This window comes from Bubalus kerabau, chromosome 23, assembly GCF_029407905.1.
Source record: "Bubalus kerabau isolate K-KA32 ecotype Philippines breed swamp buffalo chromosome 23, PCC_UOA_SB_1v2, whole genome shotgun sequence".
NCBI lineage: Eukaryota > Metazoa > Chordata > Mammalia > Artiodactyla > Bovidae > Bubalus > Bubalus kerabau.
In genome coordinates this window covers 38826636-38848569 of record NC_073646.1, presented here as the reverse complement: position 1 = coordinate 38848569, position 21934 = coordinate 38826636, and the positions used below count along the sequence as shown (strand labels likewise).

Here is a 21934-nt window from a genome sequence, read left to right as displayed (position 1 = left end):
AGAAGGCGAAGAAAGTCTGTCTCCACAAGTCTTAGTTATATATTCCCTGATTTTCAACAGTAAATGTTATGAAAAGCAATCATTTATATATTATTCATGACTGATTTTAGAATTAACATCTAGTTTTTAAAATGTAATACTGTTTAAAAAAAAAAAGTGTAGAACCAGCAGGAATTTCTGTCTTATACATGTGATAAGAAACTTGTTAAGTCTGAGTTAATTCTAAGAATCAGTTTAAGGGCATTTGCTATCGTGGAATTGTTTTTGAACGAGGCTGTATGTGTGACACTCAGCGTGTGACGAGACAGGTAGCACGGACATGATCGAGTTTGAATTGGCATCTGAGGCAGTTTGCATAATGTGTGTTGACATTTGCAAAAACAAATTTACTTCTTAAGAGTCTCCAGACCCGTTCTACCTCGGTTTCCAGGTAGAGTCGGGCTCCCCTGTGTCGAGGCCCCTGTCCGTGTCACCCGGTACTCAGCGGGCGTTGCCCCTGCATCTGGTTGCCCTTATGTGTGGGCACTGCTCAGCCCCTCACCCGACCTGCTAGAACTAACTCACCCAGAATAACTGGATGTTTATGCCGTAAATTTAATACCGTGACATCGTCGTCCTGTCTTCCCTTCCACTCACGGCCGCAGTTTAAGGCGTTGCCCATATTCAGCCAACCCTTTGAAGACCATCTCCTGGCTGCCACCTGCTCTGGGCTTCTGTTTCTGCTCTTGCTCTCCACCCTCAGCTCCTTTGGTGGCCTGAGGGAAGCATGTGCTGCAGAAGGTCGTGGTGTTCCTTTCTGTCGGGGGAATCGTTAGAGAGTAGTCACCACGGCCTGTGTCTGTGTGAGTCCTCGCAAAATAGAGTGAGTAAATCTCATACGTTAGACACGTGCATCCTTGACTAAGCAGGAGACCGATGGCAGTTGTGTTCAGAGGAGAGCATTTTAGGGCTGCTTATAAATTCAGTGGCTGAGCGCATGGAAAACACCAGAAGAACAAACGACAAGGCCAGAAGAATTGCAGTGATGCTGCACAGGGTCCTAAGGATGCAGAAAATCAGTGGCCAGATTTTCTCTCTCTCTCCATTTCCACTTTCCCCCAGAGCTCACCATGAACCAGACTCCTGCTGGTGGCCAGTAAAGTGATTCAAGTGTTGGGACTTCTGGGGTGTTGAGCTGGCCTAGGGGGTCGTTGTGAGGTCTTTTCTTGTTTTAAAACAATTTGTCATCTGTCCACTAATCTCCTGTCTGTCTTGCTCAGGTATGAAGTCTTGCAGTTCTGCTGGCTGTCACCAGATAAGCGGCCGGCAGCGGAGGACGTGCACCGGCTGCTCACCTACCTGCGGATGCAAAGCCAGAGGGACCCGGAAGTGGACTTTGAGCAGCAGTGGAACGCACTCAAGCCCCCCGCAAACAGCAGAGATGCAAGTGACGCCGCCTTCCCCATCCTCGACCACTTCACCAGGGACCGGCTCAGCAGAGAGATGGAGGAGGTCCTCACTGTGACCGAGACCAGCCAAGGCCTGAGCTTCGAGTACGTCTGGGAGGCAGCCAAGCACGACCATTTCGACGAGCGTAGCCGGGGCCCCCCGGATGAAGCCTTGTCCTACACCAGCATTTTCTTCCCCACAGAAGCGTTTGAGAGCTCGCTCTCAGACCCCGGTCCTGGCAAGCAGGATGACAATGGCCAGGATGTCCCCCTGCGGGCCCCCGGGGTGGTGCCTGTTTTCGACGCCCACAACCTTTCTGTCGGAAGCGACTACTACATCCAGTTAGAAGAAAAAAGCCGTAGCAACTTGGAGCTAGATTACCCGCCCACTCTGCTCACAACAGAGATGGATAATCCTGAGAGGCTTGGGGATGGCGCATCCCAGTGTCTGACGCTCAGGAGCCTGGAGCTTGAGGAGTCCAGTACAGAGGAGGATTTCTTCCAGAACAGTGCAGACCCCAAAGACGCCAGCAGACCCGAGGAGGCGCACAGCACCAAGGGCCCCGAGAGCCCTTTCAACAGTTTATTTAATGACCTTGACAAGTCAGAGGCTTTGCCCAGTCACCAGAAAATATTTGACTTGATGGAACTAAATGGAGTCCAAGATGACTTTAAGCCTCCCACCCTGAGTTCAAGTTTGGATGACCCCAAAGAGTCTGTAATCGCACGCCACTTGGAGAGGGAAAAGCCCCATAAGCTTTTTGACTGTGAGCCTCTCTACTCCACAGACAGACTCGTACACCAAGATGGTTTTGATCAGCTGGACAGTGAAGAGTTGTCAGAAAACTTTTTATTTCTTCAAGAAAAGAACTTACTGAAAGACTCTTTGTCCAGCAAAGAGCATGTAAATGATCTGCAGACAGAACTCAGAAATGCTGGCTTTCCTGAATCCATGTTAGAAACTCCCAGTAGAAAGTCTGTAGAGGCTGAGCCTAAGTTTGCTGAAAATAAACCCGACTCTTCACTTCAGGAGAGTGTCAGCGTGCACAGCAAGGAGTCGGGTGCAGCGCCCAAGGGTGGCACTGGGGCAGCGGCCTCACCTTGCTCCCCACAGCCGCAGGTACCTCCTACCTCGCTCGAAACCCAGGTGCCGCCTCACGATGTCCCCCCAGGGGCGGCCCTGAAGCAGGGCGGAGCCAGGCCCTTGCATGCAGAGGGCGGTGTCTGTGAAGACAGCACCTGCCGAGAGGCAAACCCGGACTCCACGCCCGCGCCACCGGACACCCCCGCCCCCACTGGCAACGGGTCCCCGGCCCTGACTCAGCACGGGGAGGGGGCCGTGAGCCTGGCCCAGAGTGACCCCAGCCTGGTCCAGGACACCCTTGCCAGCAAGGTGAGTATAGGGAACGGCCTCCCAGAATCGAGGCAGAACTTAAAAAACCAGCTGCCTTTGGAAGACCACGGCCCTCGAGGCCCGCGGGAGAGAGCCTGGGAGGCCGCCGAGGTCCTGGGGCAGCTGGGTCGTAGAGATGCTGCTGCAGAGGAGGGCGGCTTGGTGTCCACCCTCTCCTCAGACTCGGCCAGTCAGGACAGCCTCCTGGAGGACAGCTTGTCGGCGCCCGGCCCCGCCTCTGAGCCGTCCTTGGAGACCCCGGACTCCCTGGATTCCATGGACGTCCATGAGGCTTTCCTGGGCTCCTTAGGGCCTCACGCGCCACAGAAACTCCTGACCCCCGACAAGCCAGCGGACAGCGGTTACGAGACGGAGAACCTGGAGTCCCCCGAGTGGACGCTGCACCCGGCCCCCGAGGGTGCCGCGGCGCCCGACACCGCCTCAGTGGGTGAGGACATGCCCGCCGGGCTGCCTCCCAAGCCCGTCATCGTCATCTCAGACGCCGCCGACAGCCACAGAGGCACGGAGGCGACCTCGCAGACCACCGCGCCTGCGTCCCAGGGCTCACACCGAGACTCCGCGTACTTCTCAGACAACGACTCTGAGCCCGACAGGAGGTTGGAGGGGGCCCTGGGCACCTCGGTGTCGGCCCTGGGAGCGGACCAGCCCCTGCCTGAGCCTGATGTCCCACCGCAGAGTCCCAGCCCCCTGGACAGCTGCCTGGACGCCAGCAGCAGCCCGCCTGACCCTAGCTGTCCTGCTCCGCAGAACTCCCGTCACCTGGAATCCAGAGAACCTGCAGAACCAGCTCCCCCTGACCCTCCCACACACACACTTCCCCCCGACGACGAGGTCGGCAGCCCCTCGAGTCTGCAAAACTCAGAGCTGAGCAGCGGGGACGACCTCGAGGCCCCCGAGGAGCCTCCCTGCACGCTGGCTTCCACCGGCACCAACACCGATGAACTCCTGGCGCTGACCCATGCCCCGCTCCGCTGCGGTGACCCCGCGGCACCGACGCCGGAGAAGGCCTTGTGCGTCCACTCCGAGGGGCCCAAGCTGAAGGAGCCGGACGTGGAGGGAAAGTACCTGGGGAAGCTTGGCGTGTCAGGCATGCTGGACCTCGCCGAGGATGGGATGGACGCCGACGAGGAGGACGAGAACAGCGAAGACTCGGATGAGGACCTGCGGGCCTTCACCCTGCACAGCCTGAGCTCTGAGTCTGAGGACGAGGCCGAGCACCCGGTGCCCGTGGTCCTCAGCCGCGAGGACGGCCGCCACCTGCGGAGCCTGCTGAAGCCCACGGACCCGCCACCCGGCTGCAGGAGGGAGAGGAAGGCGGTGACGTTCTTCGACGACGTCACAGTCTATCTCTTTGACCAGGTATCTGTTCCCTGTCCCCTCTGGGTTGTCATGTTGGAGATTCCAGCATGTGTCGGGGCAACGAGCATGCTCGGGTTTTCCGACTGCCGTTCTGAGGACACTGATTGTTTGTGATTTCTCAGAAAAAGGAATTTGGGGGTGGTTACAGCGTCAGTTTGTGAGGTCTGCACTGGGAACTCCTGTCACGTGAAGGGGAAGGGTCTGCATGCTCCTCCCGGGTGTCCCGGCAGAGCCGCCCAGTCACTCGTCCTTCCAGAGCAGACGAGTGTCCGTGGGCGGTCGGCAGCAACGCCCAGTGCTCAGGAGTGGCTGGAACTGTCCAAGGCTCACAGGTAGCCCTGGAGACACCGACCAGCCGCGGTGCCTGTGGAGCAGGGGCGGGGGTGGCAAGACAGCAGGGCAGGACGAGAAGGGATCACCTGGCCTCAGCGTTTGTGTTTTGTCAAAAGCTGTTGAAATTCACGGGTCCCTTTCTTCACCTTCTCGGTGCACTTGAATTGTTGCCTTCACAGAGCGGATGACCTGTAGGTGGAATAACAAAAGAGTTATGAATTGTGTGTTGTGAGCAGTGTGGGCAGGTGCTGGGGAAGATGTCTGGGGGTCTCGTTGGAGCAGTGAGGTGGACTCAGCCCCCATGGAAGCCGCCGCCTGGTCTACGGAAGGGCTGCACTTGTGTGGTGACTTGATGGGGAGGAGGTGATGTTTTGATGGGTTCTGGAGACGGGGCAGGATCGCATAAGAGCCAGACTCAAGGCACGAGAACAAAGGTACGGAGATCAGGTGTGAGACACGCTCAGTAGGTGTGAGATTTGTCATAGAGTGGAAAAGTGGTCCCAAAGAAAGTCCTGAAAATCTTCTGCAATGGCCAGTTGGTCCCATGCAGCTTCCATGGAGTCATAGCTACCCGTGGGTTCAGACTGATGGCTGGTAGGTACCTTCCTGCTCTTGCTGTACAGCTTCATGAGCCTATTTTGAAGTGGTTTGGTTTTTAAGTGGTTTGAGTTCCTTAGCTGCAGAGTTTTCACTGAGCATCATGGGTTTTGGCAGCTCTGCCTTGGTTATTTCCCCGCTGGCTCAGCGGGTGCTTGGTGAATGCTGACTCAACTTTCTTGTGACATCACAGCCCAGCAAGTGAATGTCTGGGTGCCCCCCTTCCCACGCAGGGTCTCCTTAGCTTCGCTGTGCATCGGGGGGTCTCCCAGCGTTCCTCACGGGCCCTGCCATGAGCCTGGTGGGGGTGTTGGACCCTCCGCGCTTGCACTGCCCCCTCTGGACCCACAGTGTTGTCAAGGCTGTCACAGTGGATGGCGATGCGTACTTGCAGGCGAGGTGGCACACGGCTACGCCATTCAGCCTGTCGCAGGGCAGGCGAGCTGTGAGCTCAGTCCCGTGCATCCCAGCGCAGGCGGCGGCGTGGGAGGACTCTGAGGTCCTGGGGCAGACAGGGGGCTGGGGGTCTGTGTGTTGCGTTTCTTTAGTTCATTTGGTTTACAAGGACACGCTCCTTCAAAAAGAAGAAAAATTCAGTGAGCATAAGGAAAAATACTTTCTCAGGAAAGATTTTTTTTTCAATTTAAAGAACAGAAAAACACTCAAGAAAACCAAACTTCTCAGTAATTGCTACCGCTTCTCTCACATACACACACCAGAAACTAAGTGTTGAAAAGCATTTAAGAAAACAAAACTTGTCTGTAATTCCTACTGCTTCACACACACACACACGTAAGTGCTCTCCATAACCGCCCCCTCCAGAGTAATAGAACTCTTCCATCCCCACAAAGTCCCTGGTTCCTGCCACATCCCTCCCCTGGCAACCACTGACCTGCAGTTCTGTCTTTTCTAGAATCGTGTAAGTGGCAGGAGTGTTGTTATTGTTTAGTCATTAAGTTATGTCCGACTCTCTTATAACATAGAGTGTAGCCCGCCAGGCTCCTCTGTCCCCGGGATTTCCCAGGCAAGAAGACTGGAGTGGGTTGCCATTTCCTTCTCCAGGGGATCTTCCCGACCCAGAGATGGAACCCACGTCTCGTGTGCTGGGTGGCGGGTCCGTTACGACTGAGCCGCCCCGGAAGGCCAAGCGGCAGGATTAGACCGTGTGTGACCTTGAGTGTCCAGAGACTCACTCAGTCCCAAGCGTCAGGGAGTCCCCACCGCCGCGTGTGCATCACTGAGGAGCCTTCCTTTGTGTGGGTGTTACAGGTTGTTCGTTAACCTGCTGGCCAGTATTTATACCAACTGTTTCTATTATTATTTTTGAGCTTTGTAAAAGTTAAACAGTAAAATTGACCCTTTTTTGTACAGTGCTGTAAAACTGTAGCCCTCGTGTCAGCCTGCCCAGAACCATGAGAGACGCAGCTCCCTCACCCAGAAGACGCCCCGTGCTCGCTCCTGCGCCCTGACCACCCCTGGATCATTGTACATTCCCACCAGCAGCGTGTGTGACACAGCCTGTAACCTTCGGAGGCTGACTGTTTTCACTCTGAGCCCTAGAAGGCGTTGCTTGTTGCAGTAGCCCCTCCCTTTTAGACGAGTTCATCCTGGGGACCTGTGATCGTTTTAACCATTGACCTGCGGAGGCACATTTGGTTTTTCCGCTTTGGGGCTATCACAAATACAGCTGCTTTGAACAACTGTAGGTTTTTGTGTGGACACAATTTTTACTTTTTCTGAGATAAAGGCCCAGGAGCGTGATTGTTGGGTTATATGATGTGTGTGTGTGTGTTTAGGCTTTTTTTTTTTTAATTGAAGTATAATGAGGGACAGGGAAGCCTGGTATGCTGCAGTCCATGGGGTTGCAAAGAGTTGACCAACGACTTAGTGACTGAACAGTAACAGTAGTTGATTTACAGTGTATGTTTAGTTTTTAAAGAAAATGACAAACTGTTTTCCAGAGCGGCTGTATCATTTTACATTCTGGACAGCCTACGTGAGATCTAGTTTCTTGTGGTTTGTTTTGCTTTGGCTGCACCGTGTGGCTTGTGGGATCTTAGTTCCCCAAGCAGGGAACGAACACAGGCCCGTGGCGGTGAAAGCACCGCGTCTTAACAACTATACTGCCAGGGAATTCCCATTATTTTTTATTTTGGCTTTTCTAACAGACGTGAAGTGATACTTCATCATGGTCTTAAACTGGATCTCCCTATTGGACCGTGATGTTGCTGTCTTTTCGTGGGCTGCTTTGCTATCCACGTGTTCAGTGAGGTGCCCCTTTTGCCCATTTTCTGGGTGAATTCTCTGTGTTCTTTGAGTTTTGGAAGTTCTTTATAAGTTCTAGATAAGAGTCCTTTGTCAGATATATGGCTTGGAAATACTTCTCCCAATCTATAGCTTATCTTTCACAGAGCAAGGGGTTTTTAAATTTTGATGAATTCCAGTTTATAATTTTTTTTTCTGTTTTATGGATCATGCTTTAGGTATCATGTCTAAGTTCTTCACCAAACCCTAACTCCTGAATATTTTCTCTAAAAGTTTTATATAGTTTTGCATTTTTCATTTAGATCTGTTACACATTTTGAGATAGTTTTTGTATAATGTTTAGGTTGGGGTTCATTGTTTTGCCTCCGGATGGATGTCCAGTTGTTCCAGCACCATCTGTTGAAAATACTATTCTCTATCCATTGAATTGCTTTTGCACCTTCATCAAAAGTTAAATGGCCATATTGTTTTTTTAATGGATCTGTTTCTGGACTTGCTCTATTCCATTGATCTGTATGTTTTCCCCTTTACCACAATCTTGGCTTCCATTTGCTCCTTGCCAGTATACAGAAGTGTGGTTGAGTTTTGTATGTTGACTCTATCCTGCTGTACTGATTTATCAGTTCTAGGAATTTTGTTTTCAAATTCCTTGTGGTTTTCTACACGATCAAGCATGTTGCCTGCAAATAGGGACAGGTTTATTCTTTTCCAAACTGTATCTCTTTCATTTCTTTTTCTTATCTTATTACACTAGCTAGGACTTCCAGGACAGTGTTCAATAGAGGGTTTACCTAACATTGATTGATTTTTCAATATTTAATGAGCCTTGCATTCCTGGGAAGTAAAGCCCACTTGGTTTAAGGTATTCTTATTACATGTTGCTGGATTTGACTTGCTGGTTCTCTTGTGGAGGATTTCATGTTGTGGAGGTCTGCATATTGGTCTGTAATTTTGGCGGGTGTGTGACTACTTGGCTGACTCTGGTGCTGTCTTTGGTTTGGTGTCAAGGTAATGCTGGTCTCATAAAGCGAGTTGAAAAGTCACAGTCGATTGAATAACACAGGTTGGAACAGTGTGGGTCCACTTACACGTGGGTTTTTTCACTAAACACCTACCAAATACTACACGATCCAAGATTGGTTGAATCTGTGAATGTAGCACCTTGGATATCAAGGGGCGACGGTACAGTTACAGGTGGATCCTCAGCTGTGCCGGAATCAGTGCCCTCGCCCCACGGGCATCAGTCAGGTCAGCTGTATTCCCTTTTCTGGGAAGAGATTGTGTGGATTTATTGATCTCTCTCTGAAGAACTGCGTTTGGTTTCATGGAACATTTTCCGTTGTTTTCTTTTTAATTTTATCAATTTCTATTTTATCTTTTATGTCTTCTGCTTGCTTTGGATTTATTTTGCTCTTTTTCTGGACTCTTACAGTAGAAGCAAGGGATTTAAGACCTTTTTTCATTTTACTATTAACATTTAATGCAATAAGTTGCGTTTTTCATTCAAAATATTTTCTGATTTTCCTTGAGACTTTCCCTTTGACCCAAGGATTACTTATTAAAAAAAAAAAATACTATTTAATTTCCAAGGGTTGGAGGGTTTTTTTTAACCTTTCTGTTACTGATTTCCGGTGTAATCTGTTTTGGTCAGGGAACACGTTTTGGAGGGTTTCAGTTCCTTCATCTGCGTTGTTTTGTTTGCAGAGCCAGCATGTGGTCTGCCTTGGTCAGTGGTCCATGTGCACCTGAAAATGTGTGTTTCACTTCTGGCGGGTGGATTGTTCTCTAAACGTCACACGCGCTTGGTTCCTTTCTTCTGCGCTGTTGCTGATTCTTCTACTTGTTCTATTCCTGAGTGACAAGTATTCATTGACGTCTTCGGCTGTAATTACGGATTTGTCTGTTTCTCTTTTCGTTTCTGTCCATTTTTGCTTTGTCTGTTTCATAGTTCTCTTGTTAGCTACGTGCACATTTAGAATTAGTACATCTTCTTGGTGAATTGACCTTTTGTGTCATGCTGTAATGTCATTCTTTATTCCTTTGTCTGATATTCATAAAGCTACTCCAGCTTTCTCTTGATTAGTAGTTGTGTGCTGCCGCTTTTTTCCATCTTTATACATACCTGCATCCCTGTAGTTAACAGCAGTTTCTTCTGGAAAGCACGGTTGCTGCTGCTGCTGCTAAGTTGCTTCAGTCATATCCGACTCTGTGCGACCCCATAGACGGCAGCCCACCAGGCTCCCCCGTCCCTGGGATTCTCCAGGCAAGAACACTGGAGTGGGTTGCCATTTCCTTCTCCAGTGCATGAAAGTGAAAAGTGAAATCACTTAGTCGTGTCCGACTCCTAGCGACCCCATGGACTGCAGCCCACCAGGCCCCTCCATCCATGGGATTTTCCAGGCAAGAGTGCTGGAGTGGGGTGCCATTGCCTTAGGTGTTCTGAAATTTGTTGTCTTTTTGTTCATCGTTGGTCATTAAGTCACGTCCAGCTCTTCTGTGACCCCGTGGACTGTAGCCTGACACGCTCCTTCATGCAGATCTCCCAGGCAAGAATGCTGGAGTGGGCGTTTCCTCCTCCCTCTTGTCTTTTAATTGGTATTTTGGGCCGCTTACGTTGAATAGAATTATTCAAGTCTGGATGTAGGGGTGCCACTTTATTCAGTGTTTGTGTTTGTTCCACTAGTTCTTAACGATCTCCTCTTTCTGCTTTCCTTTTGGTAATCTGAACAGTTTTCAGTCTTCTTCTTTATTTATTGTATTTTTTACTGTATATCTTCTTCTCGTATAGTTTCTGGAATATTCTTGGGGTTACAATGTACATGCATTTCGCAGCCTCCCTAGAATCTGTGTTTGACCATGTAAAGTGGAGTGTAGGGACCTCCGTGCTCTGCAGGCCCGTCATCCTCTCCTAGGCCTGTTCTCAAGCTGTCCAGTGTGTCACACGTCTGTTCATTGAACACCCCTCACGCAGCGCTCCCTGCTTTACTCCCAGTCATCAGACATGCTTTCAGGAGCTGCAGACGAGTAGGACTGGACTCACTCAGGCGGTTACCACTGTTCTTTCTCCATTTCTTACATCCCAGGTTCCTTTCTGTTAGCATTTCCCTTCTGTTTGTTTGGCCTTTTTTTTTTTTTTTTTAAAGCAAATTCCCCTGGCTTTTCTTCACCTGAGAGTCTCTGTATTTCCCACTCAATTCTTAAGGATATTTTTCCTGAGCATGGACTTCTCAGGCCACAGTGTTTCCTTTCAGCATCGTCTCTGACTGCCCTCGGGAGTCTGTCTTTGTTGTTCAGGAGTATGATTATGGGTTTCTGGATTACAGGCATAGATTTCTTTGTTTCATTTTAAGTTTATAGAGCTTTCTGAACGCATAGTTTTGTGTCTTTCAGCAGGTTTCAGAAGTTTCCAGGCATTATTTCTTACATACACATATATATTTTATGTGTGTGTATATATATATATATATATATTTTTTTTTTTTTTTAATACCACACTCTGTCTCTGGGACTCCAATGTTACACCTTTTGGTCTCTATTATATAGGGGCTTCCCTGATGGCTCAGTGGTAAAGAACCCACCTGCCAGTGCAGGAAATGTGGGTTCGATCCCTGGTTTGGGAAGATCCCCTGGAGGAAGAAATTGTAACCCATTCCAGTATTCTTGCCTGGGAAACCCCATGGACAGAGGAGCCTGGCAGGCTACAGGCCATGGGGTCACAAAAGAGTTGGACATGACTTAGTCACCAAACAACTAGCCTATAGGCCCTGAGGCGCCATCCCCTCTCCCCTCCAGTCTCTGCTCTCGCTGCTGTTCAGGTTGGCTCGTTTCTGAGGATCACATGCACACATCATGTCCTCTCTCACCTCCATCCTGCTGTTGAGTCCAGCTACTGATCCCAGGGACGGGGGAGCCTGGTGGGGTGCCGTCTATGGGGTCGCACTGAGTCGGACACGACTGAAGTGATTTAGCAGCAGCAGCAGCAGTGAAGTTTTAAATTTTGATGATTGTATTTTTCTATTCCAAAATGTGCATTGTGTTATTTTTACACTCTTCTTTTTGCTGAGACGTTCCCGTTTACTTCCGGAGTGTTTTCCCTTACTGTATGGGGGCGCATTTATAATAGTCTTCTTCAGGTAATCCTAGCATCTAAGGGTGACTTGGCGCTGGCATCTGGTGGTTGTCCTTTCTCCTGTAAATCCAGGTTTTCCTTATTCTGTTTGCTGAGTGACTCTAGGTTGTACCTTGTATTTTTTCATTATCTGATTCTTTGTCTTGTTTATAGACTCTGTGGAGCATGTAGATGTTTTCATCTTAGAAGGCATTGACCCAGTCGGGTTCAAGTCGCAAGTTCCACACAGCCTCCCTGGGTTTGGGGGTCCCCTTTCATAGCCTTTGCTGTGCTGTGTGAGCCTGTCCTGGGCGTGTGCCGCCCCTTGGCCAGACTGGGCCTTGGCAGTGGTCCCCCCGCAGTTCCACCACCAAAGCCTGGTGAGCTGCTTGGGGTCAGGCCTGCCCTGCGCAGCCGGGCTGAGACCCCTGCTCCCCGTGGAGCCCCTGGGCCGTCCCGCATCTCGGGCCTCCTCTCTTTGGTCCTCCTGCCAGAGGGCTGCGGTGTGGGTTACTGCACTGCCCTGTGTGGCTGCGAGACCGGAGGACAGGGGGAAAAGGCAGCAGGGGTGGGGGTTCCCCTGCCCTCTGCCCCACGCCCGCTCCTCCAGCTTTAGACGAAGCTCAGCACCCTCTGGATCACAGGCCCCAGGGTAGCTGGCGGTGGGAGCAAGAGAACGGGGGAAAGAGAAAAATCTGGAATTTCCTCTCATCTTTTGTAAGCATCAGAAGACCCCCTTTTGCATCTGGAGCCAGAACCCAAGTGTCGGGGGTGGGGTGGGTGGGCAGGCTGTGTGCACAGCTGGTTTGGTGTCCTCACTCCAGCGTCCTCCCCGTCCTGCCCACTGTCCTCCTCCTCCTCGGCCTCCTGGAGCCACTTGATGTGTCTGCGGGGGTTCCGAGCCCATCCAGCGGGAGGGAGGGGGTGGGGACTCGCCCCTGTCTGCCCCAGGGTGGGAGGCATACGTCACAGCTGCTCAGTCCGTGGGCCGACGGGACTTGTGTTGGGCTTTTCAGGAAACCCCGACCAAAGAGCTGGGCCATGGCGGGGGAGCCGCACGCAGCCCCGAGCGGAGCAGCCCTGCACCAGCGGTGGGCTCCCCGCACCTGAGCCGGGGCCTGAACTCTGAGAGCTCCACTGATGAAGAAGGTACTGCACTCGGGGGCAGGCTCAGAATGCAGCGAAAGATCCACGGGGTGTGAACTGTTCTTGAGAATGACCCCACATACCGCTTTCAGGGACCCCCCTGACCGGGGCGGGGGGCACGCCTGCGCGTGTGCACAGGGTGGTCTGTGGGCCCCGCCCTGTGCTCTGCTCCTCGGGAGGAGAGGAGGGTGAGTCCTGGCTTACTTCCAGGTGGAGGCTTCGAGTGGGACGACGACTTCTCCCCAGACCCTTTCCTGTCAAGGACGACGAGTCACCTCCTCAGCTCCAAGCCGGCCCTTCAGACCTCCAAGTACTTTTCCCCGCCGCCGCCCCGCAGCGCGGAGCCCAGCTGGCCGCACGCAGCCCCCTACTCCAGGTTCTCCATCACCCCCGCCAGCATCGCCAGCTTCTCGCTCACACACCTCACGGACTCGGACATGGAGCAGGGAGGTGAGGAGGCCGAGGTGCTGGGGCAGGGGCGCGGCTGAGGGGCTGTCCCGGCATCCCGGAGAGCGTCATGCAGATCCCTCTGAAGGGCTCACAGCCCGGTGCTCTGGGGCCTGTTCTCCGCTTCCTACTGTCTCTGCCCCGCTGGGCCGGGGGACCAGGGCTGCTCCCCCCTTTCTTCTCCCTTTTCCCTTCTTGCTGTTAGCTCCCGTCTCCCCTCCCCGGCACCCCCCAAGGGAAGGGCTCTGAAGAACACTTGGCTATGATGTTGGCCTTGAGCCCAAATCCACTGGGGCCCTGCCCCGGGAATGTTGATTTTACCTGGTCTTCACCTGACACCAGGAGGCCTGGGGCGGGGCAGGGGGAATGGGCGGGGCCCTTGGGGTGGTCGCTGGGCATATGGAGCCTTTTTTCCCCCACGGCTAGATCGGAAGATACCGGTTAGTAGGTACACTTTCTGATGTGGAGTCTGCAGATCAAACAATAACTGAAACATAAAGACCGCTTGTTTGTCCCCAGCCTCGCTGTGCTGATTAGATAGCGGCCGTCACCCCGCTCTGCCGGGGCAGATGTGCGGGGCCCCGAGCTCTGACACGGAGCCACGTGTGAGTGCACACACGTGTCAGCCGGAGCGCTTGCAGGTGCCACAGGCGGCTGGGCAGGTGGCTGAGGGCTGCCCTTCTGGCTTCAGTTCCTCTTTCTACAGTGAAGATCAGACGCAGTCCGTGCTATTTTTACCTTTGATGATCCGTTTAAAAACCCAGCTTTGCTTGCTCTCTCCTTCTAGGAAGCAGCGAAGACGGAGAGAAAGACTAGGCGATGCCTAGGCCCCACGGACCCAGGCTGTTCCGGCAGCGGTGTCCCGGGTCGGGACGAGGCTGCGGGCGCCTGGCCAGTTCTCCTGTACCGGCTGCCGCCCAGGCCTCCCCTGCCCACCGAAAGGGCTGGCGTGGGGGCTGTGGGCTCCAGGTGGCTTCCGGTTCCCACGTGGAGTGTCCTCCGCATACACACCTGTGTGTCCCGTTCGTGTGCAGGGCCCTGCGGACCACAAGGGGAATTGGCACCAGTGAGCCATATTTATTGTTTTTAAAGAAATCACTAATTGCTTTCTGTAATTGCACTGTGGATAAATGTCCTAAGAGTCCCTGATACTGTACAGAATCTTAAATTATTCAAGGAAAATAAGGCAGGTCAAGCTGGTGCTACCCACTAGTTTGATTTTTTTTTTTTTCCTTCTGTTTTATAGTTTGTTTGCTCTGCATGGTACTTGTAAAGCTTAAGTATTTTGAGTGTTATGTTGTCTTCAGAAATTGTTGGAATTGTACATATGGTACTCTTTCGTAAATGATAAATGATTCCGAATGTTAGTATTTTATGTTCTTATAGGAAATATTTTTGATGAGTCGAAAAAGACTGCTCTGTTTCGTTGATTGAATGAAACACATCTCTGTCTGTTCTCTATAAGGTGGTTTGTCCCTGTTGTAGATGAGGCTTCTCCGAGGAGCTGACGGGTCTTGCAGCCCCTCTGTGTGGTTCTCCCACTCGCCCCTCCCCCGACTTTCAGAAAACCCTCTTGGTACAAATCAACGGGTGGTTCCCAGAGCTGGCTGCAGTTGGCACGTCCAGCCCCCTCCCAGCTGGGGCCCGAGTCCCCTGTGCTGGGTTTAAGCAGCGCAGGTGGCGGTGGCCTGGGGCCCCTGTGGTCACGCCTGCCTTCAGGCGCAAAGAAGCTGCTCCGCGAAGGGCTCTGGGAGCCAAGGCCTGTCCAGGCTCCTCCTGTCTGTGCACTCGAGGTGTTGAGATGCTCACAGCCCCCAGAGCCAGTCCGGATTACGTCTCGCCTGGGTGAGGCTGGTGTCTGGAACCATGGGTACTCACTACACCCCTTGACTGTGAGGGGGGACATGGGACACCGGGGAGTCGCCACAAGCAGCCCGTCCTCCCTGTCGGGGCCTGGGGCGGCCCGAGTGGCTGTCACCCTCCCTGGGCTCACCTGCACTGACCCCTCCCTTCTGTGTTAAGCCCCCAGTTCTCCCCTTGCTATGAGAGGACCAAGCCCGTCCAGTGCAGTGTCGTGGTGTTTGCTGGAGCCCGGCGTCCGTGATGGAAAGCGGCCCTCACCCTGCGGTCCCTGAGTTCTGCTTTGCCCACAGCGGTGCAGCCGGTGCGGAGGGAGGCTGGCATGTGGACGGGGAGCCCTGGAGCATGGGTCCTGCACGCCGGCCGCTCCCCCGGGGTCTCCCGTGCTGACCTGCTTCCCTGGTGTTAGCAGGACGCTGGGCCGACCCTCCAGGCCTCAGGCTGGGGGTGGGACGTCAGGCCCCGATGCAGGTGTGTTCGCTGGCGAGTTTCCGTAGTACATCGTGACCTTCGTTATCAAGTCGGGCTTGCTCCTTTTTACACTAGCAATAACTTTCCAGAGCAGGCCAACTCCAGGTGGCGGGAGCACCCCCCCCTCCCCCGGGTGAGCCCGGCACACTGCCAAGCTGGACCCAGGGACGCGCGTGTCGAAAAGACAGCTAACGGCATTAGGAGGTAATTTTGCCAAAACTGTTGTAACTCTCAATTTCTTGCTATGGAGACTTCCTGTGTGTTCTGAGTTTTTACATCTACCAATCTTGGTTGAAAGAAAAATGAGATGCAATTACACTAGTTTCATGGTTTTTTTTTTTTTTTTTTTAAATTGTAGGTTTAAGGAGTTCAGCTCTAATGACTAAAATCAAGCAGATCCATTGTATATATAGTCTTATACAGTCAGCCCAGGGTAAATTTATTGATTCTCTGGGGCTGTACATTTTTCACTACGATTAAGATTTTAACAACGTAATTCCCATTTTAATTTAAGGTCTGTATCACTCATAAATTGCCAAAAACATTTTATACAAGGGGGTGGGTGCGGGGGTTGGAATAGTAGGTCTTAGTGTGGTGTTGCATGGTTGGGAAGATTTTATATTTATAATAAACACGTGAATTAACATGTTCTTTTGAAAAATCTCAAGCAATACACAGGAAATGATGTACAGGAAATTATGTAGATTAAAAATTTCAGCCCATTTTTGAGATGTCAGCACATGCTTTGTTGTTTGATTCAGTTTCGTTTTACTCAATTGGTTACCAGTAGTGGGTTTCTAAACCACTCCTGTTCTCAGTTACGCAGTGAAATAACATCGGTGGGATTCTCTAGATGATGTCAGTGAGGTTCATCATACCTGGTTCACAGCGGTATTTCCTGGCCTCCTTTGGGATCTGTCTTACTTTGGGAGAGTTCACGTATCTTAAATCCCATGATAATCTATCCTTCACCTCCTTCCTAGCTAGGTGTTAACTTGTGTTATCTAGCAACTCAGTCACAAGCCAGAAAGAGAAGGGTAGGAAAAGTGCTCCCCCCAGATCCTCCTGAAACTTGGGCTGTACGTCTGGGTGAGAAGCCATTCATCTTAAGGCTGAAGAAGCTCCAGGAAGCTGAATGGAGAACAGAACCCATCTGTTCTATTTTTAAATGTGCAGGCGATTGTTTCTATGGAAATGGATTTATCTCAGAAAAGTCTTTTTCTCTGTCTTGCTGCCATAAAATGCCTTTCAAAACCTCTTCCTTTTATCACCACCTCCCATGGGGTGTCTGTGGGGTTAATGACTTACTGCAAGTTTGTCCTGAGGGCCCTGGGGCAAGGGAGGCAGCTCCTGGTTTTCTGAAAGTTCCACAAGTGAACCGAGTGTGAGGCTGCAGATGGGGGCTTCATCACCAGAGGCTTCAGAGCATTAGCCTTCTGAGAGGTAGCCTTAAAACAAGAGTGGGTGTACGCAGTTACTTCCGATTTAAAACCTCAGAAACACTGTTCCTAAGTGGTAAGGGTGTGGGGGCGGGTTTGGCTCAAGTTTTGGCTCTCAAAAAGGAAAGCTCTCTTTAGTTACATAAGTGAGTTCTCAAAAGATGTGTTGACAATATTGAATCACCAACAACCTGTTACGTGAATGGCTGGAACACGGTTAAGTTCAGGTTGGCACAGGCACAGACGGATGGCAATCACAGACCGCTGTGAGTAGCCACTGCTTCATCCCAGCTGCCAACGCCCCGCAGGGCTGTCCCACCTCCGAGGTTTCACTGTTGTGCTTAGACTCGGTTGTAAGAGGTTCACGGCAATATAACAAGTTAATGAACTTTGAGTTTAAATTGTGTACATTTTTAAATTGTAAGATTTTTACTGTATATTGATGCATAGTGTGATTCAAATAAATTGCTTGTAATTTAAAAACTATTTAATATTCAAAATAAATATAGTTATATATTTATAAACTCTGTCGCTGCACTGATTCTGTGTTCCACTGTGTGAGGCCCAAGGTGGGTGGCCTGGCCCTGCCCCAGAGGATGCTGGGAGCCTGAAGCCCCGGGTCCCTCGCTGCCCTAGTCCCTAGAGACGGGATGCCCTCTGCTGTGCCATACCTAAATCCAGCCCCTTCCACCCTCCCAAGAGCAAGGATTTGTATAGTCACCGGGGGGCTGGTGGGTAGTGTTTGCATTGCTATAAAGTGTGTCTGTAATTCAAGGTGTTTGCACTTACGGATGAACTTCAGAAGCATTTTAATTTCGGAGATCCAGCCTCTATGGAGCTCTAATAAGCCCAGCGGCTAATCAGCTCAAAACCAGCCTTTCTGTGCCCTGAGTGGCCCCTCCTCAATGTCCTGGTCCGAGCTGCCACCAGCCGGGAAGTCAGCTTCCTTGTACCAAAACAGGGGTCTGTCCCCCGGTTGGTTCAGGTTACACCAACTGCGGAGTGGCCCTGGGCAGGTAGATGGAAGAGACCTGTGAACCCCCATTTGGAGAGCCCAAGGTGGGCAGCGAGGGACCCTGTCCCCGAGGTGCGGAGACAGCGCCGACCCTGGGCCTGCAGGGCCCGAGTCCGGGAGGGGGTGGTAGCCCACGGTGTGTGCCACCGTGGGTACCACCTGCCCTCCGGCTGCCTCCCTTCAGCCCCCAGGAACCCCTGAGCGGTTGCTGCCGTTAACACCGTTTAGTGCTGCCAGTCAAAGGTGAGGAAGCTGAGGCCAAGGGCGATTAAGCAGAGCAGGTAGGTGGCAGCCAGTTTTGAGCTCAAGCGGCCGCGCCCCGGAGACCTCCGAAGGAAAACCGCTGATCAGTTGTTGCCCGGTGATCCGCCCACCAGCGGCGGAGCAGGTGCCTCGGGCAGCCTCCGCCCCCTCGCACCTGGGCCGGCGCCGCGGGCTTGGCGGGCGGGCCCGCAGCCCGGGGTGCCGCAGGGGTCCTTCCGAAACGTGGGGTGAGGGTGCGGGGGCGTCCGGGCTGCTGTTCTATCAGGGTGGCGGCCGCGGCCAGTTGGGGACCCTAGCATTACTGCCAAACGGCTGCTCCACGAGTTTGACTTTGGCTCACAACCCCACGGCCGGGTGCTTCCCCTCCGGGCCGGCGGGCTCGCGGCGAGGCCTCGGTGCTCCCATTCGACCCGCGGGCCGGGCTGCGGGGGCCAAAGCTGCTCCGGGCCGGGCCGGACCACCGGATCCCCGCCCGCAGGTGCGCCCCCGCCCCCGCAGCCGGGCGGGACGCACGGACTCCGGCCCCGCCCCGCGCCCGCCCCGCGGGCTCATTTACATGCGGCCGCCGCCCCGCCCGGGTCGCCTAAAGCGACGTGTCCTTGTCCCCCGTGGGCAGCCCCAGCGCCTGCGGCCGCGGATCCCCAGGTAACGGGGGGTGGGGGTGCGGGTGGGGCGGCGGGGAAAGGACCCTGGGGCAGGACCCGGGGTGGCAACTGGAGGGGAAAACCTGGGTCGGGGGTTCGGGTCTGCAGCGCCCCCACCCCCCGGGGCCGCGGCCGTCCATCCCCGTGGTGGGCCTGGGGACTGCTGCGGGCTCTGGCCACCGTCCACCTCTGACCTCCCGACAGCCGCCTCAGGTCCACAGCCATTCTGGCACCAGTGTCCCTGCGTGTGTGACGTCTTGGGGGCAGGACGGCGAGCGTGGTGGGGCCGAGCTGCTGCCTGGCCATCCGGGCAAGCAGGAGGCAGCGTAGCCTCTGGCGGAGGGGCCGCACCTCTGGGTGGTCTCAGCAGAGTGTCAACCGGCCACCTAAGCTCAGGAGGCCCTCAGGCGGCAATGAGGGGCACGGGGCCAGAGAAAGGCCCAGTGGCAAAGCTTATCACCCACCAGATTAGGAAAACGCCTGAGGGGTCAACGTGAGGTCTAGCGGGGCCCCGGGGGTGGGGGTGGGGTCATCTCAGCGCCGCGAGGTGAATGGGAAGGACTCAGGGGTCACTGTGCAATGAGTGGTCGGTCAGCTGTCATTGGGGACAGCTGCCCTGAATGTCCCCTGGCCTGCTGAGTGACTGCGGGGTGGCCTGTGTTCTGGATTTCAGCTCCGAAGGCCCGCTCCCTCTGAAAGCCACCACCTGCGGGACAACCAGTCTGGAGCCATGAAGACCAAGAGCCGGCCACCCCGGCGCCGGGCACCTCCACAAGACCCAGAAGCCACCCCAGGGGAGCGGACGCCCGACAGGCCACCGCCGGGCTCAGGCGGGCCGGACGCGACCAAGGCTCTGAGAAGCCGGACGGCGCGGGCGCAGGGGGCGCGGGCGGAGGGCGGGCGCCGGCGGCCGGGGCCTGGGGGCCGGCGGGAAAGCAGCGTCCAGCGGCGGCTGGAGAGCAACGAGCGGGAGCGACAGCGCATGCACAAGCTGAACAACGCCTTCCAGGCGCTGCGCGAGGTCATCCCACACGTGCGTGCTGACAAGAAGCTCTCCAAGATCGAGACCCTCACACTGGCCAAGAACTACATCAAGTCGCTGACCGCCACCATCCTGACCATGTCCAGCGGCCGCCTCCCAGGCCTGGACGGGCCGGGTCCCAAGCTCTACCAGCACTATCAGCAGCAGCAGCAGGCTGCCGGGGGCACGCTTGTGGCCGCCGAGGCCCCGCCCGAGGGCCACCTGCAGAAATACTCCACCCAGATCCACAGCTTCCGTGAGGGCTCCTAGCGCACTGCCCGGGCCTGGGCCCTCCGTGCCCGGGGCTTGGGGTCCCGGATGCTTAGCTCCTCCCCGGACCCACGCCGGCCCCCCAGGACCAGGCCGGGTGAATCGTGGTCTGGTCCAGGCCGCTGCTCTGGACAGCTCGAGGCCCAAAGCTCCTCCAGGTCCCGGGACCTGCTTTTTCATCGAGTAGGCAGGAGCGGGCCTGCCTTGGTCACTGAATCCTCATCACTCCCACTCTCTCCCCAGGCGAGGGGAAATTCCATGTACAGGGTGGCTTGGGTAAGTTCCCCAGTTACTGCTGAGACCCGGGCCCAGGGAGGAGGTTTCCCCCGACCCACACCGCAGCCTCCGCGTTCTGGGTAAACTGAGGCGCGGAGCAAACAAAGCGCAAGACATAGAGGGGAGTAGGGCTGAGCAGAGGTGCTCAGAGCCTCTAGTTCAGCACCTGTCAGGTGGAAGCCCTTCAGGTTTCTTCCCACTGATTCTAAAGGGAGCTTGTCCGGCTAGAGGGCCGGGGGTCTCTGCTCCCTCCTCCCGGGTGGGGGCTCCTGACTGTGGAAAGTCTGCGGCCGGCAGGGTGTTGAGGGCTCTGGAGACAGGGCCGGGTGGGAGAGCAGAGACAGAGGCTGCTCAGGCCTGGTTTCCCCGGAGCGGTCGGGGATCTCCCCCTGCAGGTGGAGGGTCTGTCCCCCCGCCTCCCTCAGGGTCCCCCCAGGTCTGCCGCTCGTTGTCGAATCTGTGGTCCTGTCCGTGGCAGACAGGGGTCTGGGCAGACGGTGGTCTGACAGACTTCAGGATGTTCCTGGGTCCTGGCTGCTCTCGGGGGCCCGTGTGGGGCCGCGGGGGCTCCCCTCCCCCACCGGGTGCTCCTCAAAGGTGGGTCTGGGTGGCCTGGCAGGTCTCCGCCGCCTTGGGCCACACTTCCTGCTGTGGCATTCCCGCCCCGCCGGCCCTGACGGGCCGGGTGACTCTGCTCTCAGCCCTGGCAGCTCATCTCCCCTGTCCAGTTGCCCAGGGCCAGTCTGGGGAGGGGACGGGGCAGCCCTCAGGTGGGCGCCCCAGCCACAGGGGCTGCAGAAAGGCTGGAGCTGGCCTAGCGCCCCCAGGGGCCAGGCCCCTTGTGGGCACTGTGGGTAGGGGCTGAGCCCGGCCGGGGGCCGGGTGGTCACAGCCCAGGACCCCTCCCCGATGGACAGGATCAGCCTCCCAGACTTGACTGTCCGGGCCCCAGCCGCTTCACGTCCTGCCTGTCTTGGCATCAGCCCTGGCTGCATCAAGGGCAGCAGGTGGTGCCCCTGGAAACAGCCATTAGGGGCTTCAGTCCCAACTTTCCAGGTTATCCACCAGCCAGACACCCGCCCCCTGCCGGCCACCGCCAGGCCCCAGGACCAGGCCCTCTGAAAGGCCTGCCCGGGGAGGCCTGGTCCGGTCCCAGCCCCTCGCACCAGCCTACCTTCAGCACGGGTGAGGACGGACCCCAGGTGCACCTGGCTTGTCCCCCAGGGGAGGCCACTCAGGAAGGTCAGTGGTCGGGGTCCACCAGTGGGCACTGACGTCGAGGGCGACTCCGAGCTGGGGACAGATGGGGCCCCTGTGTCCTTGCTGTGGGCGGCGGGGCCGCCTGGAACACAGGACAGGAAGACACAGAAGCCTGGAGGCTCTTTTCTGGCTGAGGAGGCCAAGTCAGGCTCAGCTGGTCCCTGAACTTGCCGAATGAGCCAAAGACTGAGCCGAAAGCACGGGGTGGGGGCGGCCCAGCAGAGGCTCCATCCAGGAGGTCATGCCTGGTGACCGGGGGCCTGTGGGTCACCACCTTGCAGGACAAGAGCCTTTGTGACTCTGTCTGTCCCAAACTGG

General features: G+C 54.8%; 2 protein-coding genes across 3 annotated transcripts in view; both read left to right on the top strand.

The window, feature by feature from the left end:
* Positions 1 to 16605, top strand: part of LMTK2 (lemur tyrosine kinase 2) — a 74048-nt gene extending 57443 nt beyond the window's left edge. For both annotated transcript variants that reach the window (XM_055562484.1, XM_055562483.1), the window contains exons 11-14: positions 1260 to 4200; positions 12520 to 12652; positions 12860 to 13099; positions 13884 to 16605. In XM_055562484.1, the coding sequence (XP_055418459.1) occupies positions 1260 to 4200; positions 12520 to 12652; positions 12860 to 13099; positions 13884 to 13912 (3343 nt within the window). In that variant the 3' untranslated portion in view covers positions 13913 to 16605. The remainder of the gene's footprint in view (positions 1 to 1259; positions 4201 to 12519; positions 12653 to 12859; positions 13100 to 13883) is intronic.
* Positions 16606 to 19449: 2844 nt separating this feature from the next.
* On the top strand, positions 19450 to 20083 carry BHLHA15 (basic helix-loop-helix family member a15). The gene has a single exon (XM_055562437.1). It carries the CDS (start codon positions 19520 to 19522, stop codon positions 20078 to 20080), a length of 561 nt encoding a protein of 186 aa, XP_055418412.1. The 5' UTR covers positions 19450 to 19519; the 3' UTR covers positions 20081 to 20083.
* Positions 20084 to 21934: the final 1851 nt, after the last annotated feature.